General features: G+C 41.6%; 1 protein-coding gene across 1 annotated transcript in view; it reads right to left on the reverse strand.

Annotated features, from left to right (window-relative positions):
- MOSMO (modulator of smoothened) overlaps positions 1–22,515 on the reverse strand; it is a 29,427-nt gene extending 6,912 nt beyond the window's left edge. The window contains exons 1-2 of the mRNA XM_059826619.1: positions 22,410–22,515; positions 1,410–1,622 (exon numbers count right to left, since the gene is read on the reverse strand). Of these exons, the coding sequence (XP_059682602.1) occupies positions 1,410–1,622; positions 22,410–22,515 (319 nt within the window). The remainder of the gene's footprint in view (positions 1–1,409; positions 1,623–22,409) is intronic.
- Positions 22,516–23,853: the final 1,338 nt, after the last annotated feature.

Consider the following 23,853-nt stretch of genomic DNA (forward strand, 5'->3'; position numbering starts at 1 on the left):
TTTGAATTTAAACCCTCCCTGCATATATTAGATATACATGAAATATGTATAAATAAACAAGGGCACTGGAAAAGTTGGGATGGAATAGTCAGTAATACTCATGTCTGCTATTTTAATCATTCACCAGAAAATAAATAAAAAAGTCAATCACAACGGATACAGCATTTCAATAGCTCCATTGTCTGCAAAAGCTGCACTATTAATTTAATATGCTGTGTTGCAAAGTTGTCAGATGGATGGCTTTGATTGTACAAGTACCTCAGTGAAGTACCTTTGTTGAAGCTGAGTTCTTTTTTATATTATTCCCTTCCCCAAAACAAGGTTAAATCTCATTCATATTAGATATCATTAGATGTCACAGAGTTCCATTAAACCTTATTTACGCCTGTGTAAACCACAAACTTGCATTTTCTAGTTAGTGTTCACACTACCTTTAGTGGTATGTCATAATTCAAGTCAATTTAAAAGCCCTCAGGTTTTGAGTTTTTTCATGCTGTCATCCCCACCATTAAGGCACCATTTCACAGTTGGGCTAAGCCTGTAACACACACCAAGAAAAGGAAGTTTGAAAGTTATTCCCCTTACTCGTTATAACTGTTTCTCTTTTGCACCGAAGTAGCCATAGGATATGTTTCCCTGCGCGGAAACACAAGGCTCCTAGAGGAGTCTCAGCTGTGAGGAGTTATGCTGGTGCTCATATGGAGCAGAATCAAGGGAGGCAGAAAAATATTCGTACTCCTCCTTCCAGCTAAAGCACTGCTGCAGGTCACTTATGGAAGCAAAAGTCTCAGTGCTGTGAAGCGCAGCAGATGCTCTGCAGTGGGCAATCCTCCTGCATAGCCAATTAGGATGCAGATATTCTGAAGAAAATACCTGCTGTGAGCATGAAGCAGAACTGAACCAGCATCAACCCTGAATGAGGTATTCATGAGACACCTGAAGTAGGGATGGATTTCAGACTGTAGTATGTCTCAGATATATCAACTGCCTCCTCTTCCTCGGGGAGGGAATTTTCAGTCATTACATTCTGCTAGGAATAAGCTGGGGATATATGGGAGTGGGGAAGTATGAAAGACTATCAGACACACAACTCAGGACTAACCTCTTCTATCCCTACTCGGTTTTTTAGGTCAATTATGGCACTGCCCAAGAAGGTAAAGGGGTCAGGCCTTCCTTTCTCTCACCTTGGGCCCACAGACTATTATTCCCTCTCAATTATAGTCACTTAAGATACCAACCCCTTGATTTTTGAAGAATTTTATTTTTCCCTCAGACGTGGTATTTAAAGAGAAGGTACGTTTTGTGTAGTAAGAGCCCTAAACACTGCTCCTTGACAACACTATAGTGTTATTTTAGACTCCACCAGTTTATCCTGCATACAGGTCAACTGTGTAGTTGAGGTCACTTACTTCCAGTGAAAGCTATCCAGCGGGCATATTTAGTAGCTTCTCTTCGCCAGTGGGAAGCCACCAGCAAACCACATGTGACAGTTAGTGAAATGATTCCCATAATGATGAAAAATAACGTAGTAACCCACTCAGGAGGCAGCCGTGGAGGAATACAGGTCCTGTCACGTCCATGGATGGTTTGACACTGTCGCACAAGGCCAACTGTGAGAGCACCTGAAAATACATAGCAGAGAGGCAAGTAAACTTTCAAAATCCTCTCTGAGGGGCGCTCAATTGCAAACCAAAACTCAGAATTGTCCAAAAATAAGGGATTCTTTATTTGATGAACCTTAATAAGCCTTTCAAACACAGAGGATGGGGGGGCATGCTTTAAACATCTATCTTCTTGTTCTTTCATCATACGCTTGCACAAGTTGAAGTGAGATGGCTGCAAGCTGTATCTGCTTCTTGAGTGGCAATCAACATCTAATCAAAGGGATAAAGCACTGCTATAAAACCTGCCAGTATCAGCTGAAGTGGTAGCTGAGCTGTACAGAGGATCACTCCCTCATCTGTGCAAGATGAAATACTTTCATAATCTAACAAAATGAGCTGCAGCCCCCTAAAATGCCTTTAATTGTCTAATGCTTTTTTCCCTCATCTGTAAATACAGCTTTAATCCTCAAAGTCTTGCAGCAGAAACTGCATTTAATTCATATAAAGATTTTAAGAACATTTAAAAAAAAAAAAAACTTCTTGACAAATAACTCTTGAAGAGTCCCTCTATGCAAGAGACTGGTCAATCCTTTTGACAGCTAACAAGAGTTACTACACACACAAACTGGGATATTTACACAAAAGATCTATCAAAAAGATCCAAGAAAAAGGACAAGACTGGTACAGGAACCGTAAAGTTTTACACAAAATGAGGTATTTTCTGTTAAATCAAAAAAATCTGATTTAAAATCCAATTCAGTGCTTTAGAGACTCAAAGAAACTTTTAGTAAACTTTAATAGTGAAGTTCTCTTTATTTGGAAAATTATAACCCGAAATTAACATGCAAGATTAAAATCCATTTCTTCCAGTGTCTCTTAAACATTAAATCCTATATTTCTCAATTTTGTCCCTTCTTCTGCACTGTTTTCCTAAATAATCACAACTGTCCTTTATGTAAATTAGGAGCAAAACACAACAGCGGATAATATTAGAGTCAACATCTTCCTCCACAAATTATTGTAAGTAAATATTGTTATAGTTGACCTGTTTAAAATAAAAAGGGGGCAACTTAGAAACAATTACAGTAAGACTTAGAAGCTTAGGTTTAGCCTGTCTTTTGGAGGGAGAAACAACTGTCACACTTTTTAGCTTCTTTTTGGAAATAAAGCATGAAACAAAGAAGTAAGCCAACAGTCAAAAGGGTAACCAGTCCTAGCATGCACCTCCTAGCACCCTGGAGCCAATTCCTACAAGTGTTCAGAGCCTGTCTGCTTACACCTCAGCAATAAGTACCAGCGGAATCAGCTTCTAAGCTTAGAATCATTGGGTTAGGAGGCAGAATATCATATTTTATTAGACGTAACACTTCTGATAGACTCCTAGAGACTGAGAAGAACCAAGAGCAAAAACATTACTGAATTAGTTCTGTTGAAGCATTCCTGTAACCTTTGTTTAGACTATAAATTTTTAGCCCTATTCAAATACAACCTTTCAACGACATATATTCATCAACTGAAAGATTCAGAGATGAATTTTCAGCTAAAAGTTGAAGTAAAATCTTTTTAAAAAGTGTCAGTTACAAAACCAACAAAATTGGCATTTTCTATTCCAGATACACAGCAATCACAGCATTGCTGTGCACCGGGATTACACAAAACTGAGCCAGAATTACACAAGCAATCTTACACAGCTCACATACCTATACAGTGCACAGTTTTACATGAACTGCTTCTCAGTTCCTTTTTCATAGCCTGCAATGTTTTCATTTTACATCAGCTGCTGGGGCAGAGTGGAGATGTGCATGTGTCCTTGGAAGTCAAGCTCCCTGAAACACACACACATTGCAGAACCTCATACAAAACACTAAGTAGTTTCCTGTAGTTTGGGGATAAAGAGGCTATTCACTGAAGCATCATAGAACAGGAAATTAATCCCAATCACTCTGCAAGACTAGGATTTAACAACAATTTTACTATACTTAGAGTAGAAGTCAGTTTTTTCTAAACTGCCATTCTGATCTAAAGAATGACTTCATAAAAATGACATCACACACTCAATAGATGTTTTCCGAATTTAGAGACCTCTCCTGAATTCAGTGGCAATAATTTAGTGCATTTTTAACCCTGGCAAAAGCAACAGTGATAAGAACCACTGTGCTGGACTCCGTTCCATTTTGTGCGTTAAATGAAACTGAAGAACAGTTGCAATAGATGAGCATGTATTAGAAAGAAACAACTAACTCATCCTTCAGGTGCAATTTGCAGTTTACATTGGAGACATTTTTCTATTAACAAGAGCACATTTAACATGTCAGGTTCAGAGAGAACCAAAGCTAAGCCCAGCCGTGCCATATGTAGAGGAAACAGAAGAGAACTCCACTTTGAACTACCGTTTTTCAGTGCAATTTTTTTTCTGTCAGCATCATCTTCTCCAAAGGCTGATTTTCTCAAAAAAAACCCCCACAACAAACCCACAACTGAAAACTAAAAAAAAAGAGAACAATCAGTGAAGGGTAGCATCCCTTTTGAAGACATAAGGATAGTTGCAAGAAACTACTCAGAGCAGGGTTTCCTAAACATCACTTCTGGTGCCCAAGTGTGTTGTTCCATTCTTCTTTTTTTTCCCTTTTTTTTTTTTTTAAAAATCAGAGTTTTAAAGTGTCAGCAAATAAATTTCAGGATCTGCCATTCTGGAGGAAAAATACTGAGCATTACTTTATAGTCAAGCTTTTGCTAACACATACTTAGTATTTTCTCTTAACGCTACTTCATGGATTACAAATTTGAAGTAGATATACTCCATATTCAGGTTTTAAACCTTGAGTCTGCAAACTCTAGGGAGGCAAATGGAGGGCAAGAGAAGGTTTGTGAACTATTTCTAAAGGTTCCACAAAGGTAACTGGGAGAAACAACCTCATGATGTGCTCATAAATTTAGTTAAAAGTTCAAGTTCAAGCTCACTATACAGGCATACCTCACTTGTGTACATAAACTGGGCAGAAGGAAATTAAACCTCATAGCTCACTCCCATAGTGACAAATCTGTTGAATGCACAGTTCAAAAGAAGTCTTTGGTGTGGAAAAAGAGTATTTATTTGCCACAAAATTCAAAAGAAGAGTGGGGTTACATGGTATTTTATTGTCTTGGTCCTGTTCTAAAGCAATCAAGCAAACAGTTGCCAGGAAGCTGCTAAGAAACTAACTTGTTACAGAAAATCTTGTTTAACCTTATCTAGTCTATCGCTGAAAGGAGGGACAGAGATACTGAATCGAACTCTCTCCTCCTGCCTCTGGTTAGAGAATAGCCCAACAGTCCGTCTCAAGCCAGTCACCAAGTTCCACTCTGATCCCTAGGTAAAAGAGGGTTTTAGTCATTCCCTCAGAACAATTCCAGCATAACTGCTGAAAATCAGCACCTAACACAGGTCTAAAACAAACAGCACAGCTAATGCAAGTAGATTAGGCAGCTTAAAGGTGGATACAGCCCCAAAACGTGTGCAGCGGAGCAACCATGCCTGCCCATCCTCCACCTCCCAATACCCGCACTGCACAGCCATCGGGAGCTATAATGACAATCTGGGGATGCAGGGGGCTGCTCCCTTTCTCTCGTATACCTCTCCCTCCATAGCTCCCAAGACTGGCGTTACGCAGGTCAGTACAGCTAGTGCGAGAGGTGATTAAGATATATATTTCTAATTACTAAAAATGAGATTCAGCCTTGAGCAAAACAGAGAATGCTGCACTGAGCAAATGTCAGTGCAGTGGTCCTTCGTCTTTTCCAGTAAATCTGTTCCCTAAAGTACCAGTGCATTTCAAACACATTAAACAACCTTCCAGTAGTGACAGCCTGACTATAACCAGGACTCTAATTTATACCAGTGAAAGATTTCATGATCATATTCCTACACTACCTCACCCAACTCCTCCAGACCAACAGTAATGCTCATTTTCTGACACTGCATATTTTTACTAGAATCACTAATAAAAAGACTCTTTAACAAATACACCGACATTTGGGAGCATCACCTGTTTAACAATTAAGTTTCACAAAACCATTGAGGGAAAGAGCAGAAAAGGCATCAAACCAAAGAAAGGCAAGCCCTAGTTTTTTCCCCTTTGCACAGATGTGCGGCTGCCACAGAGCCGACCCACAAGTCCCACTCCGGCCCCTCTCCTGTTTGTGCTGTGCCATCCCTCTCCCGTTTCCGTGGTAACTACAGAGCCACCAAGGAGGAATCACACGCTAGGGAGAGAAACAAAGATTGCTGCAGCCCTTTCACTCCCCCACCTCTCCATCACTTCTGAATTATTAAAAGTGGCACAGCGATACCACGTCTTGAAAGCAGTAGCATAATAACAGCTATTCAGATGTTCTTTCTGTTCACCTATTATTTGCTTGCCAGAACACACGGGATCAAGTGTGCCAGATGGACACAGGAGAGGTGCCACTGCCGTGAAGAGCTTACCATAGCATAAGTAGTAACTAATACGGCAAAAGCACGATGCAGTGAACGAGGTGGGGCTCAAACGTTAGAAGGTCACAGAGCTCAGCAGCTATGTTGTCACATGGACATACAAAGCACAAATCCTCAGAACTGCTCCTGCTCATACAGCTTGGGGTACCTGCCCTTCCTCTGCCCTCCCCTACTGTCCCCACTTGAAAATGTCCTTACTCTTTCCCATCATTTTAGAGAAAATGCTATTCCTTGGTTTTAAATGCATCTGCAACCCTTTATATTCCTTGACAACAGCTTCCTCACTTTTACCTTCCATACATCAACCACATCCTTAGCAAAATGCTTATTACTAACATTAAATAAGTATTACAGGCCAATATGCCTAGTGAGGAGGTTAAAACATCCAACCGGCTCCCAGACAGCCCACCCACCCACCCTCCCTCACTGTCCTGATGAGACAGCATGGTTCTGCTAGAAACCCCAGCTGTGACTGCCAGACAATTTCTGCTCAAACAAGATACTTTTCTTCAGTGTACTGTGGACTTGTTAAACCATCTTTGCTAAGTGAAGAGCACAGTTTACAGGGTTCCTAATGACATGTTGGTGGCGTAAATCTTAGAGCACCAACAATGTGGCAAGGACACTGGTAAGTTTTATGTTTTAGTAATGAGCACAGTACATGGAACTGTGTTATTTGGGCACACTAAAACATTCATTGCTGCTAGTTAGGTAACAGTCACATGCCAGAGAGCGACACATGTAAAAAAAGGGCAGCTACAGTTTCCTGTAACTCTTACTGGGCCACAGACAAAGACAGGAAGAAATGAAATTTTTCTTAGAAAGCTTCTAAGTTCTATCCAGTTAATAAACTTGAATGGAAAAAGGTCTAGGTCCATCTAAGAGGAGGAACAGGCTGCAGCTGTCTAGTGCATAGCTGTAGCTTGCTACCCAATCCAAGTGGAAGCTTTAAAGGTCTAAAGAGAATTCAGTGATTTGGTCATGGCAGACCAATCCCCTGTACCAATGTTAAGGATAACCATCAAGATGACTTCGGCCACCTTGCCTTTAACATGTCTTCTGCTCCTTGCCTGCAACCAAGCCTCTCTGACAGAAGACCGCTTTCAAAGTGCGCGAAGCATAGCCAAGGAATTCCTGAGAGGAACAGACAACAGAGCACGGTAAGAATAGTTCCAACGCAACTGCCCATAACAGCAAACAAGGAGGAGGTATTTCCAAGAGGAAGTTTTTTCAAAATTATCCAAGGAATTTGTCAGTTTAAGTGAGATGTTTCTGTCTTACATATGGAATTTATTTTCCTGCAATGGGCACTTTAAGTGACATTACTGTACAAAGTGGGAAGAGAGAATGACTTATTTAGGTTTATTTATATGTATTTTGTTTTGGGGAAAATTTCCATTAATTCTATATTGCAGGTATTAGTTCCTCGGAAACAGAGTACTCTCCCTTCTGCCCTTCCCAAAACTGACACTCCTGATCCTTCCCTGCCATAGCCTGGGAGGTTGCTCCAGGGTGCATATAGTTACGTCTGCTTATTCCAGCGCAAAACTCCATCAGAAATCAGGCCCTGTACCCTCTCTTATGAGGAGATTAGTCATGCTTAGGGTAAGCAATGCAGAAGGTTAGGGAAAAAGCTATGCTTTTGCAGGATATGCACCACCTCCCTCTGGTGTAAAGAGGAAAAAGACACAGTACCCTGCTGGTTTGCAAAGCACTTCAAAACCAGGGAGCAAAAAAGGATTAACAACACCGGGGAAGATCTCTTGATTCTAAAAGGCATGGTCCACGTTGTAATAGTTAAACGGAATCGCAGTATTTCTGTATGTAAGGTCGCACTGAATGATGCCCACAGGCACAGCTCATAGAATTTTTTTTGTATCTACAACTGCTTAGAATTATAGCCTTGTAAAAGGAAATGTAGTTAGTCCTCATCTAAATTTTCAGCCATTGACCCATTAAAGCAATTAAAAAATGTTTACAGCCTCAAATAATGTCATATCAGAGCATTTTGTAAAATAGCACATATACATAATTAACCGCAGCTAAGTAACTATAAGCCAGTCGAACACCTTTTCCTCCACTTTTTTGCTTAGGTCATTTTTGTAGGATAATACAATAACTGGATTATACCTAAATAACTATAAATGGATCAAAATATAAGATAGGATCAACTGCCAGTTTCCAATCAAGTATGAGAATACCATCTCTGTTACTGTTCTTATATAAATAATTACTTCTTTTGTGAGGGATGGGGGGTAGTTTGAATAGATGCTCTTTAGTACTCATGCCGCTAAAATAACTTTGAGGTTACCATGCAAGTACAGTATTCAGGATGTGGCATGACAGATTGATTCTTTGACTGCGGATGTTCCAGTATGCTGTTCAGTTAGTAAATTAAGAGGCAACCAAGTTCAGACTTACAAAAATAAGATTTATGAATGTTAAAGGATGATCTAGAGAAAGGCTTAAAAGAATAACAGAGGATTAACTGCAAAGGCACAGAACACAGGAGTCTAAAACAAAGGGATTATAAATTATCTTTCCTGTCCTTTGTATGCCAGATCTTATGGTTTTGGCATTCACTCCGATTTGTCTCTCAAATCATCTAATAGGTTTTGTAACCCTGGAAGAAAAGCTTTGGAGTTTCTCACTTTGAAGCAGACCAGATGCAAGATCAGTTCATATGCCCACTGGGTATTCCTCTACCACCACAAACACCTAAAAAGCATTTATACAATGTTAAAAGATCAGTTTTAATAAAGACCTACATTTACTTGCAAAGTCCTTGCTATATCAAGAGTGCATCTTTTAAGAGCAATTCAAATCAATATTGCAAGATACAGCATGTTGTTATATAAGCTGCTATTTCTCTTCTACTCCATTTATCCTTTTCTCTGAAATCAGAATGTTCTCTCCCTTTCAAACCAACTTTGAAATGCACCTTCCTTCTTACTCTAGAGATGTAAAGGGTGTTTCCTTGTTTCAGGAACTAAGTGACTTTCTTAAAAATACTCATGTTGGCAACAATAGGTGAGGTAACATCCCTAGCTTCAAACCCAGTTTATGCTAGCTATGAGGAACCTGCCAACTGAATTCTATTTAACAATCTAATGTCCAGATAATTCAATTTATTAGGTACCATTTTTGGTCACTCTTTAGAGCTCCAAAGCTTACCGGCTTTTAAACAGAAGAAATCTGATTTTTAAAGTCTAAACTCGACGTTAAAAGAGTTGTGCTATATTAGCAGAAAAGCCTGCCTTGCTGCTGAAGACCATCTGGTGCCTGAGTTGCCTCAAAAGTTTTCAATTCAGTGTTTGTATCATGCTTAATTCAAACCAACCCCCCCCTCCACAAAAACCACAGTCTTCTCTGTCCCTCCTCCCACCCTCAAAGAGAAAAAAAAAAAGGGGCCATCTATCGGGAAAGATCCTTATGACTTACACGTATTAGAAGAGTTTATTACTACAGATGACAACCATTATGACACATGAGTTGTAAGTTATGTTTAAATTGCAGACATTTGGACCAACAAAAAGCAAGTTTATTTCTGAATTCCAACATACAAGTTTCAATGCCATGCTACTTGTGTATTGGAGTGGGGGTTTTAATGTTTGGTTTGCCTGCCTTTTTTTTTTTTTCCCCCCCCAGAAGAGATGGACCACCACACACTGAAAGAGCTGTCTTCAGGCAACAATGCAGGAACTCTCCTGAGGACATAACAAAGGCTCTGTGTGTTCTCACGTATCAGAGCTAAGAAATAATCTGCCCATGCTGAAGGTATTTTTTCCTGCTTCAGAAGACAGCATTAATTAAATGTTGGTAAACAGGATCTCTAAGAAGTTGCATGCTTCTGGTTGTTTATTTTCTGACACTATAAGCATTTTCACAATAGCATAGTGTTGCCAGTGACTAGAATCTTTATGATTTCTGAAGCAGCAAGAGCCTGGAAAAAAGAAAACTTAAAAAAAAAAGAAGAAAACTTAATGTTTTATTTAGCTTAAAAAACATACAAAAAATGCATAGTTATTTCCATTTTTCCCCCAACCAATATAGAGCTACTCAAAGTTGACAAAATTCACTGCCTAAAAAAAGAAAGATCAAAGGCAGTGTCAATATTTAAAAGTGATTCTTCTAGTTAGCTACACCACTTTTATGCCATATGTTCAGTTGAAAGCCAGAAGCTATGACACCTACAGCTGTTCTGCCATTTAGCATCTGATGAGCTTGTGTTCTTTAAGAGTTATATTTGGCTTCAGACAGAGCTGTAAAATGATACCTCTCCATCCAATACACCACACAACCCTACCCCAACCTTCTCAGAAATGGTCTGCTAATCACTTCACAATTGTATGGTTGATGTGCAGGCTCTTCGAGGCTGGCCATCATCTACAGGAGCCAGTGATGTGAAGTGGCCAGGCTGGGTCAGTAATGGCAGCACCAGAGTTTGCCACGTGGTACGAGCACAACACAACCAGCAAGAACATAGGAATTCTGGATCTTCACAGTTTGGTGGATCATCTTCCACATAAATGTCTTATGAAGTGGTCTGTTCAAGGGCTGGCAACAACTGGACTTCAGAGCTCTCAGTTTTTAACTCCCGCATATCTAAAAGCACCATTTCACCAAGTCAAGTGAAGTGCAAACGAAATAGATGTCCAAGCAGATCAGGACACATATACCAAAACCCCCAAATCACAAGAAGTAAAGTAGCCTATTATTCTTTCTCTCTTTATTCATGAGCACAAAACATCTGTCAACCTTCCTGTTCACAATATAAAGCAATTTCTCCGGCCTGGTGACAAGGGCATTCAAGGGTAGGGAGAAAATTCAGCCCTCAAGATTGCTTGTGCATTTTATCAAATGAAATTCATTAGGAATAAGGATCATCTTCCTCTGTCAGCCATAAGTGTTGTGCTTTGCGCTTATCTCAGCTTGCATCAGACATGCTCCAAGGGCACCCACTGATCTGGCTCTTCCATGGCCTTATGAATCACCCAGTGGTGTAAAGTGAAAAGAGAAATGTTGAAAACCCTTTTGGCATTTATATGGTTAGAAACATATTTGCAAATTTTACATGTCTGCTCTGCAAACACTCAGCCTAAATACACCTTATGTGCTTGAATGGTTTCTTACAGCTGAGCCTAACTTTATCTCAGTCCACTGCTGAGAGCAAATTTTAGGCCCAGGTTGCCAGAAAGTACAACAGACCTTGCTAAATAAAGAACAAAATACTCAAAAAGCAAATAAAAATGTACTAACAATTTGGTGGCAATTTCTTTAAATCACATACCTGATGGCAGGATTGTATTTATAGCAATGAGGACATGAGAAGGGCAGTTCGCAGGCAGAAGTAATACCTTTTATTAGTACAACTAGAATAATTGGAAAGATAAAGCACATTTCTGGTACAGCAAGCCCTTCCTCGGACACACGAGTTTCCCCTACTCTACTAACCGGGGATATAAAAGATACTATCTCTGTCTACTAGACTAGCTTCATTCTGTAAGGCACCTTTGTCAATTGAAGAATAGCACCTAAATGTCCCCAGACGTATTTCATTGCAACTAGAGTAGTATTTTAAGTAAAATAAAACCTAACCTTAGTTTTTATTCCTAAAGGCACTTTTTAACTGTTGCCAAATCTGTGTATGACATGCTCGTAACAACTGGCAATACAGGTTAAACTGCACTTTAAATAGGCATTAGGTACAGGGCCAACAAAGCATTTATTCTCTACAAGAAATGCTTCATGTGCTGAAAGACAGGCTGACATACAGCTTAACTACATACAATCTGTCTTCAAGGGCAGCAGGCGCATTGTTTCCTGGCTGATTAACATTTTAAGCCCCCCCCCAGTATAAAAGGTAGCTTTAACTTTTCAGGCAAATTGCAGAACACCCAACCTTCCTGTGCAGTAATGATTCTCAAATTTAGGCATTTACTTCTTGTTCCCATCACAAGAAAAACATTAAAAACAAAGAAGAATAGGAAGGCAGGGAGCATATTCAGGATTTATCCTGAAGTTATATTTTCTTATCCCTTTTGCTAGGGCAAGCCCTTGTTTTAGAAGCCTGCATAATTTAAGCCTGCATTATTTAGGCAGTTAACAGGTGCTGTCTGTGTGGTGATAACATTTTCTCCCTTATCACAAATTGGCATCTACAAAAATAAACTGTTAGAGTCTGGAGACTTTTTTTTGGCTAGAATAAGAGAAGACAGACCACTCCTGAACAGTTAAATTTGCACTATACTGAAATAAAATACAACTTCATCTGAACAGCAGGCTCAGTCCTTTCTGAACAAGTGAGACTATTCTTAAAAAGCAATCAGATGTTATATAGTGCTCCAAAGAACGTATCTGTTAACATATGTTTATGCAGTTGTTACACTGACATTCTGAAACAGAATTCTCTCTAATTTTAGATTCAATATAAACAGGCAAGAAATGCTCTGTCTTTACCATCAACTTCATCTTACTGAACATATACTTACAGAGAGCATTTACTTCAGATTACATCGGGCTTAAGTCAACAGACTTCTGTATGTAAAACAGCAACTACTACTTCTAGCCTTTACTCTCTTTATTTCACCATTTTTCATGTATTAAGCTTCAGGGTGCTTCTTGTAATTGCTGAGTGACCCAATAATATTCCACTGAAAGAATTTATGAGACCACATTAGAAATTCTTGGCCGTTCAATCTTTTCAGGTTTCCTGTACAATCTTGTTGCACAGTTTTTAAATGGAATTAAGTGTTGGTTTAAAACACAAAGTGAAACATGCTTCTTTCCCACATGAGTTTCTACAGTGCAGAACTACATCATTAACACATGAGTTTAGGTGCATGATTAGTTTCAGAATGGAATTCAACCTAAGGAAAAAAAAGTTCTTTCTTCACCCTTGTGACTTCTCTTCCACAACAGCAAGCAATGCCTACAACGCTCCTCACATCAACAGGCACAGAAGCTGCAGTGCATTTTCTCCTCTATGAGAAAGGAGATGAGAATCTTCCACTGTGTCAGTTCTGGAGCTGACACTTCCACTGACTGTGGGAATACCACTGGTCACTGTCTATGCTTAAGAAAAGGTACGTCTTAATACTGCAATTTATAATAGCTCTATTTTGTACAGAGAACACTGAACATTAAAGCAAATTTTCAAGTCAAACAAGTCACCTTCTACACAAAAGTCAACCTTCAGGAAACTTGAGGTCCATGACAACCTCATCGGTTTTCTTCACTTCGCATTGGTATAAAGACATTACAATTTAAGGTTGTGTATATTTGATGCATTAAGCTCATACTAATGAAGTTACAGATAAAACCATTCCTCCTTACTTGTACACTTGCCCCGCCTATCATGGAAGTCAGGATCCATCTCATCTCAGATGTTTACGAAGATTTTATTGCAGAAAGCAAGCAGTTTCACAGAGACATCCTAACAACATTAGTATATACGCCATCAATTTGAGAAGTGTAGAAAGAATGTAGATTCAAAGCAGCTCTTTTGAAGTATTCACAGCAAAGCAGTTCTGATGCACACTGAACAATCAGTCGTCCCATTCTCTCTTATTCTGATCCCATACCTATTCCTTAAAATACAACTAAATTACATTGCTCCCAGTAGCTGGAAGCAGTCAGAGCAAGAGAAGTGGAAACAAGGCAAGAACGACCTGGGCAACAATTGGAGAGCAAGAGAAGAGGAAACCCAGGAGTAAGAACTGCAACACTATAAACTGGGAAGTTGGCTCAATGATGAGCACTACAAAAGTAAACTACTTGACTTTACTGCCCATGAACACTGTCATTTGATTATTAAATTCTTGGATGTAACAAGCTCAGAGACAGCTCAGCCTTACTAATGCAGTGTCCAAAGAACCGCTCATGGTCAAGTTGAAGGCCTAATGTGAACTGCCTTCAACTGGACAAATATTTAAACATCTAAGTGGGTTATTAATCATTACACCTAGAGAGACTGTCATCCTTAATAATCCCAAAGTGCTTTGTAATTTATGGCACAGAACTGCAGCTACCAGGAGGCCCTTGGGTAGCAGCCAACTGTTGCTTATCGCACTACATTGTGTGGATAGGAAATGCTGGCTTCCGATACTGCAGCAAATCCCTGGGAGGCTTTTGACGCCTTCACAAGGGAGCATTTTAGTTCATCACAAGCACCCAGACATAATAGACTGAGTATGTTTTGCTCAAAGAGAGGAACTAGACTCTACATACTCTGTGGAATTTTGAACCTCTAACTCTTAGCAGCTAGTGTTTCATACTCGATCAGCTCATCCTGCAGGCAAACCATCACAATCAGACTACGTTTCCTCGGGTATGCAGGAGAGACCAAACTCTTGTAATCAACTCTATTTACAAAATTTAAAAAACATATACAAGATAACGCATCAAATAGGAAATCAAATATGATATAATAGGAAGAAACCAAGAGCTTCACCTGAGAAAGGATATAACCTATGACTGTTAATTCCATATAGATTCCTACAGAATTAGGCCAATATAAGTGCTTTGCCAGCCAAATGCTCTTGCATCTAGTTTCCCCTCTCCTTAAAATAGACACGTACCCTGCACAGATCCTCTTCTTGGCCATATCTCCAGTTTTTCAGATCTGTGTATATCTCCATCAGTCAGAGGCTTGGGGAAGAAAAGTGAGATTGAGCAAAGCAGCTGGAGCACACATACGGGGATTGCTGCAAAATTACCATAGAACTTTTTTCCTGCATATAGCCCTCAATAAAGACTCTGTCCCTTACTAAATTTGTTGGTGCTGTGAATTACAATAACAACTTATAATTATGTAATAAGAAATTGATTTTTAAATTTAAAATTTTATAAACTATAAATTTATAATTTTCCCAAATTACCTCATACAAGAAATAAAACCAGCCTCCATATTGTATTTGTTCCACCATACTACAAATGTCATTTTGTATTTGATTTTAAAATAGATAGCAGCATTTAACTTCTTCAGAGGTCAATATTCCTCCTCATCCATGAGTCACTCTAGTTATCTTATTCTGAAATACACAGTTATCAACCACTGCTTGGAAAGGATTCAAGAACTAGGTGGAGAACTCCTGTGTAAGAGGAAAATCCTTCATACTGCAGCTGTACTGCAGCAAACAAGAAAAGTTAATTCCCTCTACTTTGTTTCCAGACTAGAAAATAAGTGGGAAAAAGTTGAACTGCTGTGAGGTACCTATAAAAAAGTAGGTCAAGCTTAGAAGTTTGACCTACTGATCTTCTTTGCTTTGGCAAAAGTACAAATGGAGTTTACATAATGCTGCTCACATGTAAGCACTGGCTGGAAACTAACCAATACAAATGTTTTTAATAAGCCCTGGTCATTAACAGGATTCCTTTTTTTTTTATTTCAGACAGTTTTAAATCTGTTTTGCAGTACATACTATTGAATCCTTACTTTTAAGATTCACATATTTAAGTCACTCTTGGGTTAATCTCAGTGTCATATTGTGGCAACAGATGTAATACACACACCTAAAATCAGCTCTAAGTTGATTTAAAAAATCATCACTATTGGTGAAACACAGATAGTTCCTGAAGCCACAAAGCTGATGTCTCAACAAGGCACCTTTCCCACAATTTGTACTGACTATAAAGCAGAGTTACAACTACATACTTCTTGAGTAAAGCATTGTATAGACAGAAAACAAATCTGTATCTGCACATATTGAATATAATTTAGTTCTATAGTAACTGTACATACTGCTCTGAAGTAAATACTTTAAAGAAAAAAGTTATTCCAAATACTTGAAACTCAAGTACCTTAGCAAAGACACCTACTATCAGAAAAGACAAATGAAATACCTGTTATTCCTAGATTTTTTCCTCTGTTTAATAAAGTAAAACTGTGATAGGAAACAAAAGAAAAAAAAAATCAAATTAAAGCTTTGCTGCTAGTGCTAACAGAAGTTTCTGTGATGAAGATATCACCTCTGTTTTACAGAAAAAGAAATTGAGGTACTACCACAATAACTTTCCAACATCCAAAGTCAGTTGTGCCATATGCTAGATTTGAAAGGTAAATACAAGTTACTGGCTCCCAGATCTGTACTCTATAATTTCTTACCTAATTCTTTAACGCTAATTAGAGAATGAGGAATTCAACAGGATTTGGTGGGAGGCAAACTAATAGTTTTGTACCTTCACACACTGAAGAGAAAACAAAACTTTCACCTAACAGAAGCAGTATTAATTTGTACTTGTTAAAAAGTAGATGTAAAACATCAGTTCCTCTATGGACAAAAACAATCAGCTCTCTGATCTCTGCTCTGGCAGGCTCAAATAACCAGGCTGACACAGCTCTCTTTCATGAGATTCTTCCTACACATAAAATAGTTCCATATGTTTAAATGTTGAGTGGTTGAGCAAGCACAAAATTAATTCATTACAACAATGCCTTACTATTAATTTTTCTTGTGCCTTAAGGCCTGGTCAGTTACAGAATCTAAGCACAATTCAAACACTCTGCTTTGTCAGATTTTTACATCCACTTGAAAGACATCTACAGTCACGAAGTGGAAGGGAAATGTTAATTTTAAAGATGGCACTGACACTCCCAGTCCAGGCACACCTATTAACAGACTGCTCTTGTTAGAGTATTCAGACTATATGGGGTTTAGATTCTTCACCAGTCCTTACTAGTTCTTATTTGGGTTTTGTATTGTTGTTTTTAAGGCATTGGCAACATCTTTACAACGCAAGTACTGTTAGCATGCCTGCATCTTACAGCAGGTCCTAATCCCCTCATTGTCCAGATCAGCAACATATCACAAAGCACCACCTTCCCCTCCTTGCTCACGCACCTGCGGGCATCTACCAAAATGGAAGTGTTTTCCTAGCAATTATGTTCCAGAACCTAATTTTAACACTCTGACGTTCAGATGGCTTTGGAGATTGCTTTTCAGCAGTCACTTCTCTCTAGGGCACGATGGCACAGAATTCTTCCTGTCTGTATCATCACGCCCTTTTTTTTTCTTTTGTATTCTCAGCATGCAATCCAAGCAGGTTCACAAAAGGGCAAATAACTTCTCCTGTCACAGTCATTACATGATACAGTACAAAAAACATTAGGAAAAAGTAATTTTCTAGAATTGCTTCCTATCATGTCCCATCATTCTCTACTGAGAAGAACTGGGAGAAGCATGCTGTGTTTTGAGTATATTGCAAGGTGCTTAACAAATGATCACCAGAACCCTTTTACAGACAGTTTTTGAAAAGCCAACTATTTATACATCAAAGAAACAAAACAAAGCAGTATCGACTTCAGGGGACAGCACAGTGATTGCTCTATACCATAATTCCTCCACAGAGGAGCACTGTACTTCAACAGTTTCTCAGCACAGGCCCTAAAGGGCAGATGTAAGTGGTAATATGCCATATCGATTTTTACATACCACTACTTTTTCAGCAGACAACTACATTTAGAACAATAGTGCTAGCTGGAACTCAAGTTTATGCCCTCTTAAGTTGTTGATGCTTTATTCTATTCTATGTATTCTATTTAGGAATACTGCTTCATTCGAGTACCGTCATGTGGTCTTGGGTTTATTCCATGTATAGTCAGTGCTCAAAGTAGAGAAAAGTATTTCAGTAGCAATACGGTCTCAAGCTCAGCAGGAGTTGGGAATCACTGCTTGGTCGTATCACCTGTGATAACTCATTAAGCTGATCCCAACAAAGCTACAACTCCTGTTGGAACTGTGGAGCAAAATTCCTCAGGAAGAGCTATCACATGCAGAGGAATAACAGTGAACAGCAGTAATTTGCCACTTAGTACTAGACAACTTATTTCACAGGAGCAGGGAGTTAACTGCCTCACGAGGAACAGCCTGCTGGGTATAGCTTGCTCTTCTATAAGACCATAGATGCCACTGAATCTGGAATCATACTTCACAAATAAAAAAGCAACTGAGTATGCAAACCCAAGAACTACAGATAACACTCTGGAAGATACAGGGAAAGGCAGCATTTGTAAACAAACCAGACAATTCAAAATAAGTAGCATGTTGTAGATTCACAATTTACTATCATACCATTACTGCACAGCATGGTACAGAAGGCAGTTTAAATGAAAAGTATAATTCCTAACATAAGTGACCTTGATGCTTATGTCACAGATGCAAGATGAAACTGGAAGCTCTGCTGAACACTGGTATCACCCAAGTCAGCACCGTTGCGCATACACTGAGTGGCCTGGCCGTAACATTATACCGTGTGTCCCATTGTGATGTATGTATCAACATAAGAGGATGTGATAAATACTTGCTTTAGAAGTTACCCATCAGAGTTTAGCAGCTGTAAATTCTGACATCCATATTAACTTAATGACTGCTATAAAAAAAGGTACATGTTGTTCCGTAAATTGGAATCAAATGAACAATCATGCTACATAGGAAGGGATGACTAAGTCATATAAACAAACTGATAGCTTAGCTTTCTGAAGGGGGATTTTATTTGATTAAATTCTCCTCTTGAATTATTTAACCTATCCTAAAAGCATTTCAAATTGCCACACCCCCCACGTGCAGCTTTTAACATGTCTAATTTCAACTGTGCATATTATTCATACCCTTTTCCCCACAAAAGGATTGAGAGCTGAAGCTAGAGCAACTTTATCTCCCCTCCTTCCCTACTGAAGACAAAATACCAAAATCATTAAAGACCCTCCCACACAAAAAAGGAACATATGGGGACAAAACTACTAGCTTTTAAAGTTCATTGCAAAAGAAGCATAGAGATACAGTAACAAAACTCATTACTACTGAAATCAGTGGGAGCTTAGGCATTGGCTCAAATTAAAGCCAACTCCGTCCTTATTTCTTGCATGGAATATCAGTTTGATAAGAAAAGGATGTCAGTGCAAGAATATTGAGAAGGCACTGGTTTCCAGATTGGAGTTATCAGTGTTCTGTACTTGCACACCACGAATAACTAAACCCCACTGAGAACTCTCTGAAAGAAAAATCCATTTAATTTTAATCTTTCCTTTATAATCTTAAAGATGTATGAAATACCTGAAACCAAGTTAATGAACAACTCTTACAAAACTACATAAAGAAAAAGCACCCAATGGAGACTTGGGCCCACGTCCAAAGGTGTAGTTCCTCTGGCCTAAAGACAGATAAGCATCTGAAACCTTCAACGACCTCAGTTGCAATCCTTTGCTCATAATTACAATGCTGGAGAGAAATTTTTATAGCCAACATTTTTCAAATGACTGTTAACATTACCTTTAAGAGTAAGATTTAGGAGACTAATCAGCCCTTCCCATATATCGATTTCCCAGAATATAAGCTCCTTTAAAAAAAATATTGAAAACAATCTAGATTTATCAGAAAAGCATTAAAGCCACTGATTTATTTTGCTATCCAATTTAGCAGAAAATCATCATTATCTCCAGACTAAGATGTACTTATTGTTTAGCATTCAAATCAGAACAGATTTTTTTTTTTTTTCCCCCTGAAATGCAAGCCCAGGTTCCCAACCTTAATGGCTGTAAACAGCTCTGAATGAGCCAATGCAGTGCTGCCTTCCCAGGTTTGCAAAGACCTCTGCTCTATGCAATTCTCAAACAGCTGCAGTATTAAGACCAGGCTGTTCCACACTGCCTTTCAGAACCCCGGATACTGCAGCCAAGCAGAGAAACAGTATTTCTACCCTTTCTCCTTAGTACTAGGCTGACTTGTAGAAGCAGAATCTAGAATAATTCCCACAGGAGATGAACTTAAGAACACAGAGGTAAAGCAAAGAAATATTTTCTTTCACCAAACAGTTTCTTTCACCAGCTGAGAGCAGGATGGTTCAAAAAACCCTACTTCTTAGTGGCACATACGGATGTTGGATGGCTTGAATGTGGTCCAAGCATGGTAGTCTGCTGAGAGTGCCTGAATCTCGCTAGCAGCTGGGACGGGGTTTACTATCAGGGCTGTGTCCTCTTATGCCATACTTCTCCACAGCAGTCTCTGGGTAATGAATGGCACTCATAAAAGCATTTATCTCATAATTCAATACTACGGTATTTGCTACAGGAAGTCCTTGATTCAATGGGCATCCTCACACTTCTTTTCTTTACAGTTTGGGCAAAAGGCTCATTTTAGAAGGTCTAAGTACTAGAAAAATACATTTATATTGTTTTTAACTGGAAGTCTTATAATAGAGTGCATCGAATCCCATATCAATAAAAATCTACAAAATAGTCATTAAGGAAGGATTGCAGCTAGTTCTCCTTCATGGTTTTATCAAGTCAACAATTTATTTGGCTTCAAAATATAGCAAAAAAAGGCTTAGGTCTATCAAAACACTACTTGACTAGTGAAGTCCTTCAGAAAAGTCCATACAGACTTCACGTTTGCCAGCCTAATTAAAAGTAAAACTGTTATTCGCACCTCTAAAAGAAGTACAGAACAGAAATTGCAGATGATTAAGTAATCATCAACTAAGAATTAATGATTTCTAGGTATAATATTTCAGGAAATAATTTTTGTATTATAAAGAGATATTCAACATTTTTATTTAATGAAGAATGTAGTGGACTGTGCTTAGTTCCCAAAAGACCTTTCTTTCCATCAGCAATTTCTTCAGAGTAGTTTTTGCTATCTCATTTCTATACAGGCAGGGAGAATCCAACATATTACACATTGCATCTGTTACACATATTACACATTGATCTGTTAACATGAGGCAGGACTTAAGAAAGACATACTTAAATATTTAAAATGAAGATTATTTTATTTGACTGTAAGCCCCTGAAGAAGGGCTCATTACTGCAGCACTGCTGCTAGGTAGAATTGCAAGAGGAAAGAACCAACTATTTTATGTAGCCACAGGCAGGAAGATCATCACAATTAGCTATAGGAGGAATGGTGAAGTCATCTAGGGAGTTCCTGAATGCTGCACTTTGGGAAGGGAAGTGACTTGTTCCTCTCTTCTGGACCATGTAAGAAAGCCTGGGTTCTAGACCAGGTAACTGGAAGCAATTCAAACAAACCATAAGGATAGCCTGGTCAGAGGGAATGTCCAGTCACCAAACCCTAATAGCCAACATTTTTAATACTCTGCTTCATCAGAATAAAGGAAATATGACTGCATTTGAACCAGTTCAGTCCTCTTACATGCACTGAATATTAGGCATAGAATCACAGAATCACTAAGGTTGGAAAAGACCTGTAAGATCATCAAGTCCAACCATCAAGACGCAAGACAGATGAAGAAAACATTTAAATCCTCTGCAAAAATTTATGACAGAAGTCTTTACCCCAAGACTCCTTTTCTCTATTCTATACCTGCGGTTTCCTTAGCAATTGTAAGTTTAGGAAAAGGTGGTTAAGTTACTTTCATCTGTTTGCAGTAAGGATGGCTTCCTTTCCTGACACGGAGATTTGGGTTTCTCTGGGACATGAGATCAAAGAGTAGCCCTCCTCCTCCTATCTCTCCCTGCTCCACTGATCAGAACATGCGGGTCCTTGTCAACAGGCTGAAATAAATTGTTCATACAAACAATTACGTCATTAGTAAAAAGACATGCACAAATTCTTGTCTTTTAACAAAAACAATGACACATTCTACAATAAAAAACACATGGGATCTAGGCTTAAAAGCTGATAAAAATCAGCACGCAGGAAATATTCTGGGGAAAAAAAATGATGAAGGAAAGCAAGATCTTCCCTGCAATAAAGGAAACATCAGTATCGTGCGAAAGATTCAAAACCTGCCACAAACTATGCAAATAGACTGATCTAAATTCCCTGTCCAAGGTGACTGAACCTCAGCGGCACAGGCGGGGATGCCGCCCTGGCCCTCCAGCTTCTCAGACTGCAGAGCGGGTTTAGGAGCTTTTGCAGGACCCCTTGGGAGACGGAGCAGAGCGCGTCCCCTCGCGCGCCCGGGGACAGCAGCCGGAACGCACCGCGGGTCACCCGCGGCTTTGCCCGGGGAGAAGGGTCCCGCCAGCTCCGACGGGGCGCCCCGCCGGGGGTGGGGAGCCGACCCTGAGGGCAGCCCCGAGAGCAACCCGCAGCCCCCCGGGGGCCCGGCCCAGCCGCCCCTCCCGGCCGGCGGCCAACCAGCCCCGCGGGGCTTTCCTCCCGCCGGCACCTCATGCCGGCCCCACCGCGACAGCGCCAGGCCCCGCGGCCCCCGCCTGAGGAGCGGCCCCTCAGGGGCAGCCTCCCCGGCCCCCGCTGCCGCCCCGGGCCGCGCACCCCGCCCGCCCCCGGGCCCCCTGAGCGCTGGCGGAGCCCCCGCCCGGCCACCTGCCGCCCCCCCGGTGGGTCCCCGCCGCCGGCGCCCCTCACCCGCGGACTCGCCGGTGTTGATCCAGTCCGGGTTCGCCAGGCTGGCGATGGCGAAGATGTCGGCGGCCAGGAAGAGGCATCCTGAGATGATGGTCAGTTTGTCCATCTCCTCCGGCTCCGGCGGCTCCCGGCTCCGGCCTCCGCCCGGCTCCCGCAGCGGGCCCGGGCCGGGGGCGCCTCACAGCCGCGGCTCCATGGGCCCCGCGCTCCCCTCGGCAGCGGCGCCAGGAACGGGCCCCCCCGGACGAAGCCGGAAGCGAACCCGGCGGGCGGGGGGGCGGCGGTTACTCCGGAAGGGAAACCCACTCTCCCTGGCGCTCTCCCCCGAGTGGGGCGGGGCTTCCCTCGGGGGGCGGGGCTGCCGCCGCAATGGGGCGGGGGAACCCTCGAGGCCGCGGCGGGCTTTCTCCAGGGAGCGGCGCGCGGCGAGGCGGGGCTTGCCGCTAGTGGGCGGGGCGCAAGGCGGGGCTGGCCCTAAAGGGGCGGGCAGGTGGCTGGGCGCGGAGATGGGTTGTCTGCGCGTGAAGCGCAGCGAGGGGCGGGGCGGAGCGCCGCCGGTGGGTGGGGCCCAGGGGAGGGGGCGGGGCATGCCGCCGCCGCGGGACCTGTAGGGGGCGCTGCCGCCGGCCCGTGCGCGCGGGGCTGCAGGCGGCGGGGAGGGGCGGCCGTCGCCTCAGGGCGGGTCTTCTGTGAGGGGCGGCCGGTACCGCGGGGCCTCGGCAACTCCTCGTCCCCTCCCAGTTTCGCCCGGGGTGGGCCCCGACGCCTGCCCCGCAGCCCGGTACTTCGCTGCCCTCACGCACTCACATCACCACAGGCGTTTTTCAGGCGAGGCAGGCGGGACCCCTGCCTTCTCCCTGCCCCAGCCGGAGCTGCCCCCGCCTCACCGCCCTCTGGCAGGGCCCGCCGGAGCTGCCCCCGCCTCACCGCCCTCTGGCAGGGCCCGCCGGAGCTGCCCCCGCCTCACCGCCCTCTGGCAGGGCCCGCCGGAGCTGCCCCCGCCTCACCGCCCTCTGGCAGGGCCCGCCGTCCCCCGGGGGAAACGGGCACAGAGGGCCGAGAACGAGCAGCTCGGTCAGCACCGTGTGAGGAGGGCTGAGGAACGGTCGTAGATCTGCCTTCACCACAGAAAAACACCTCGTGTTTCACTGGTCACTGTCACCCTCTATCCCTTTGAAATGTTGGGCATTAGATTAAATTTCAGAGTCGCTTCTGTAGCAGCGGTAAAAGCAGGGGAAGTGGAAGAACTGGTTCAAGGAGGTTCCTCCAGACCTCACACCGCTGTGGAGCGCCGCAAAAGCCCTACATTGCGTTGCTGTGGGTTTGGAATAAAATCTAATTAATCTTGACTAGAAAACTCACCCAAAGACAGTGATTTTTGATGACCTGCTTTTCCATGCATTAAGCTATATTGAAGCGTGGGGGAATCTCTCTAGCCAATAAA

The sequence above is a fragment of the Gavia stellata genome, chromosome 18, assembly GCF_030936135.1.
Source record: "Gavia stellata isolate bGavSte3 chromosome 18, bGavSte3.hap2, whole genome shotgun sequence".
In the NCBI taxonomy this organism is placed as follows: Eukaryota; Metazoa; Chordata; class Aves; order Gaviiformes; family Gaviidae; genus Gavia; species Gavia stellata.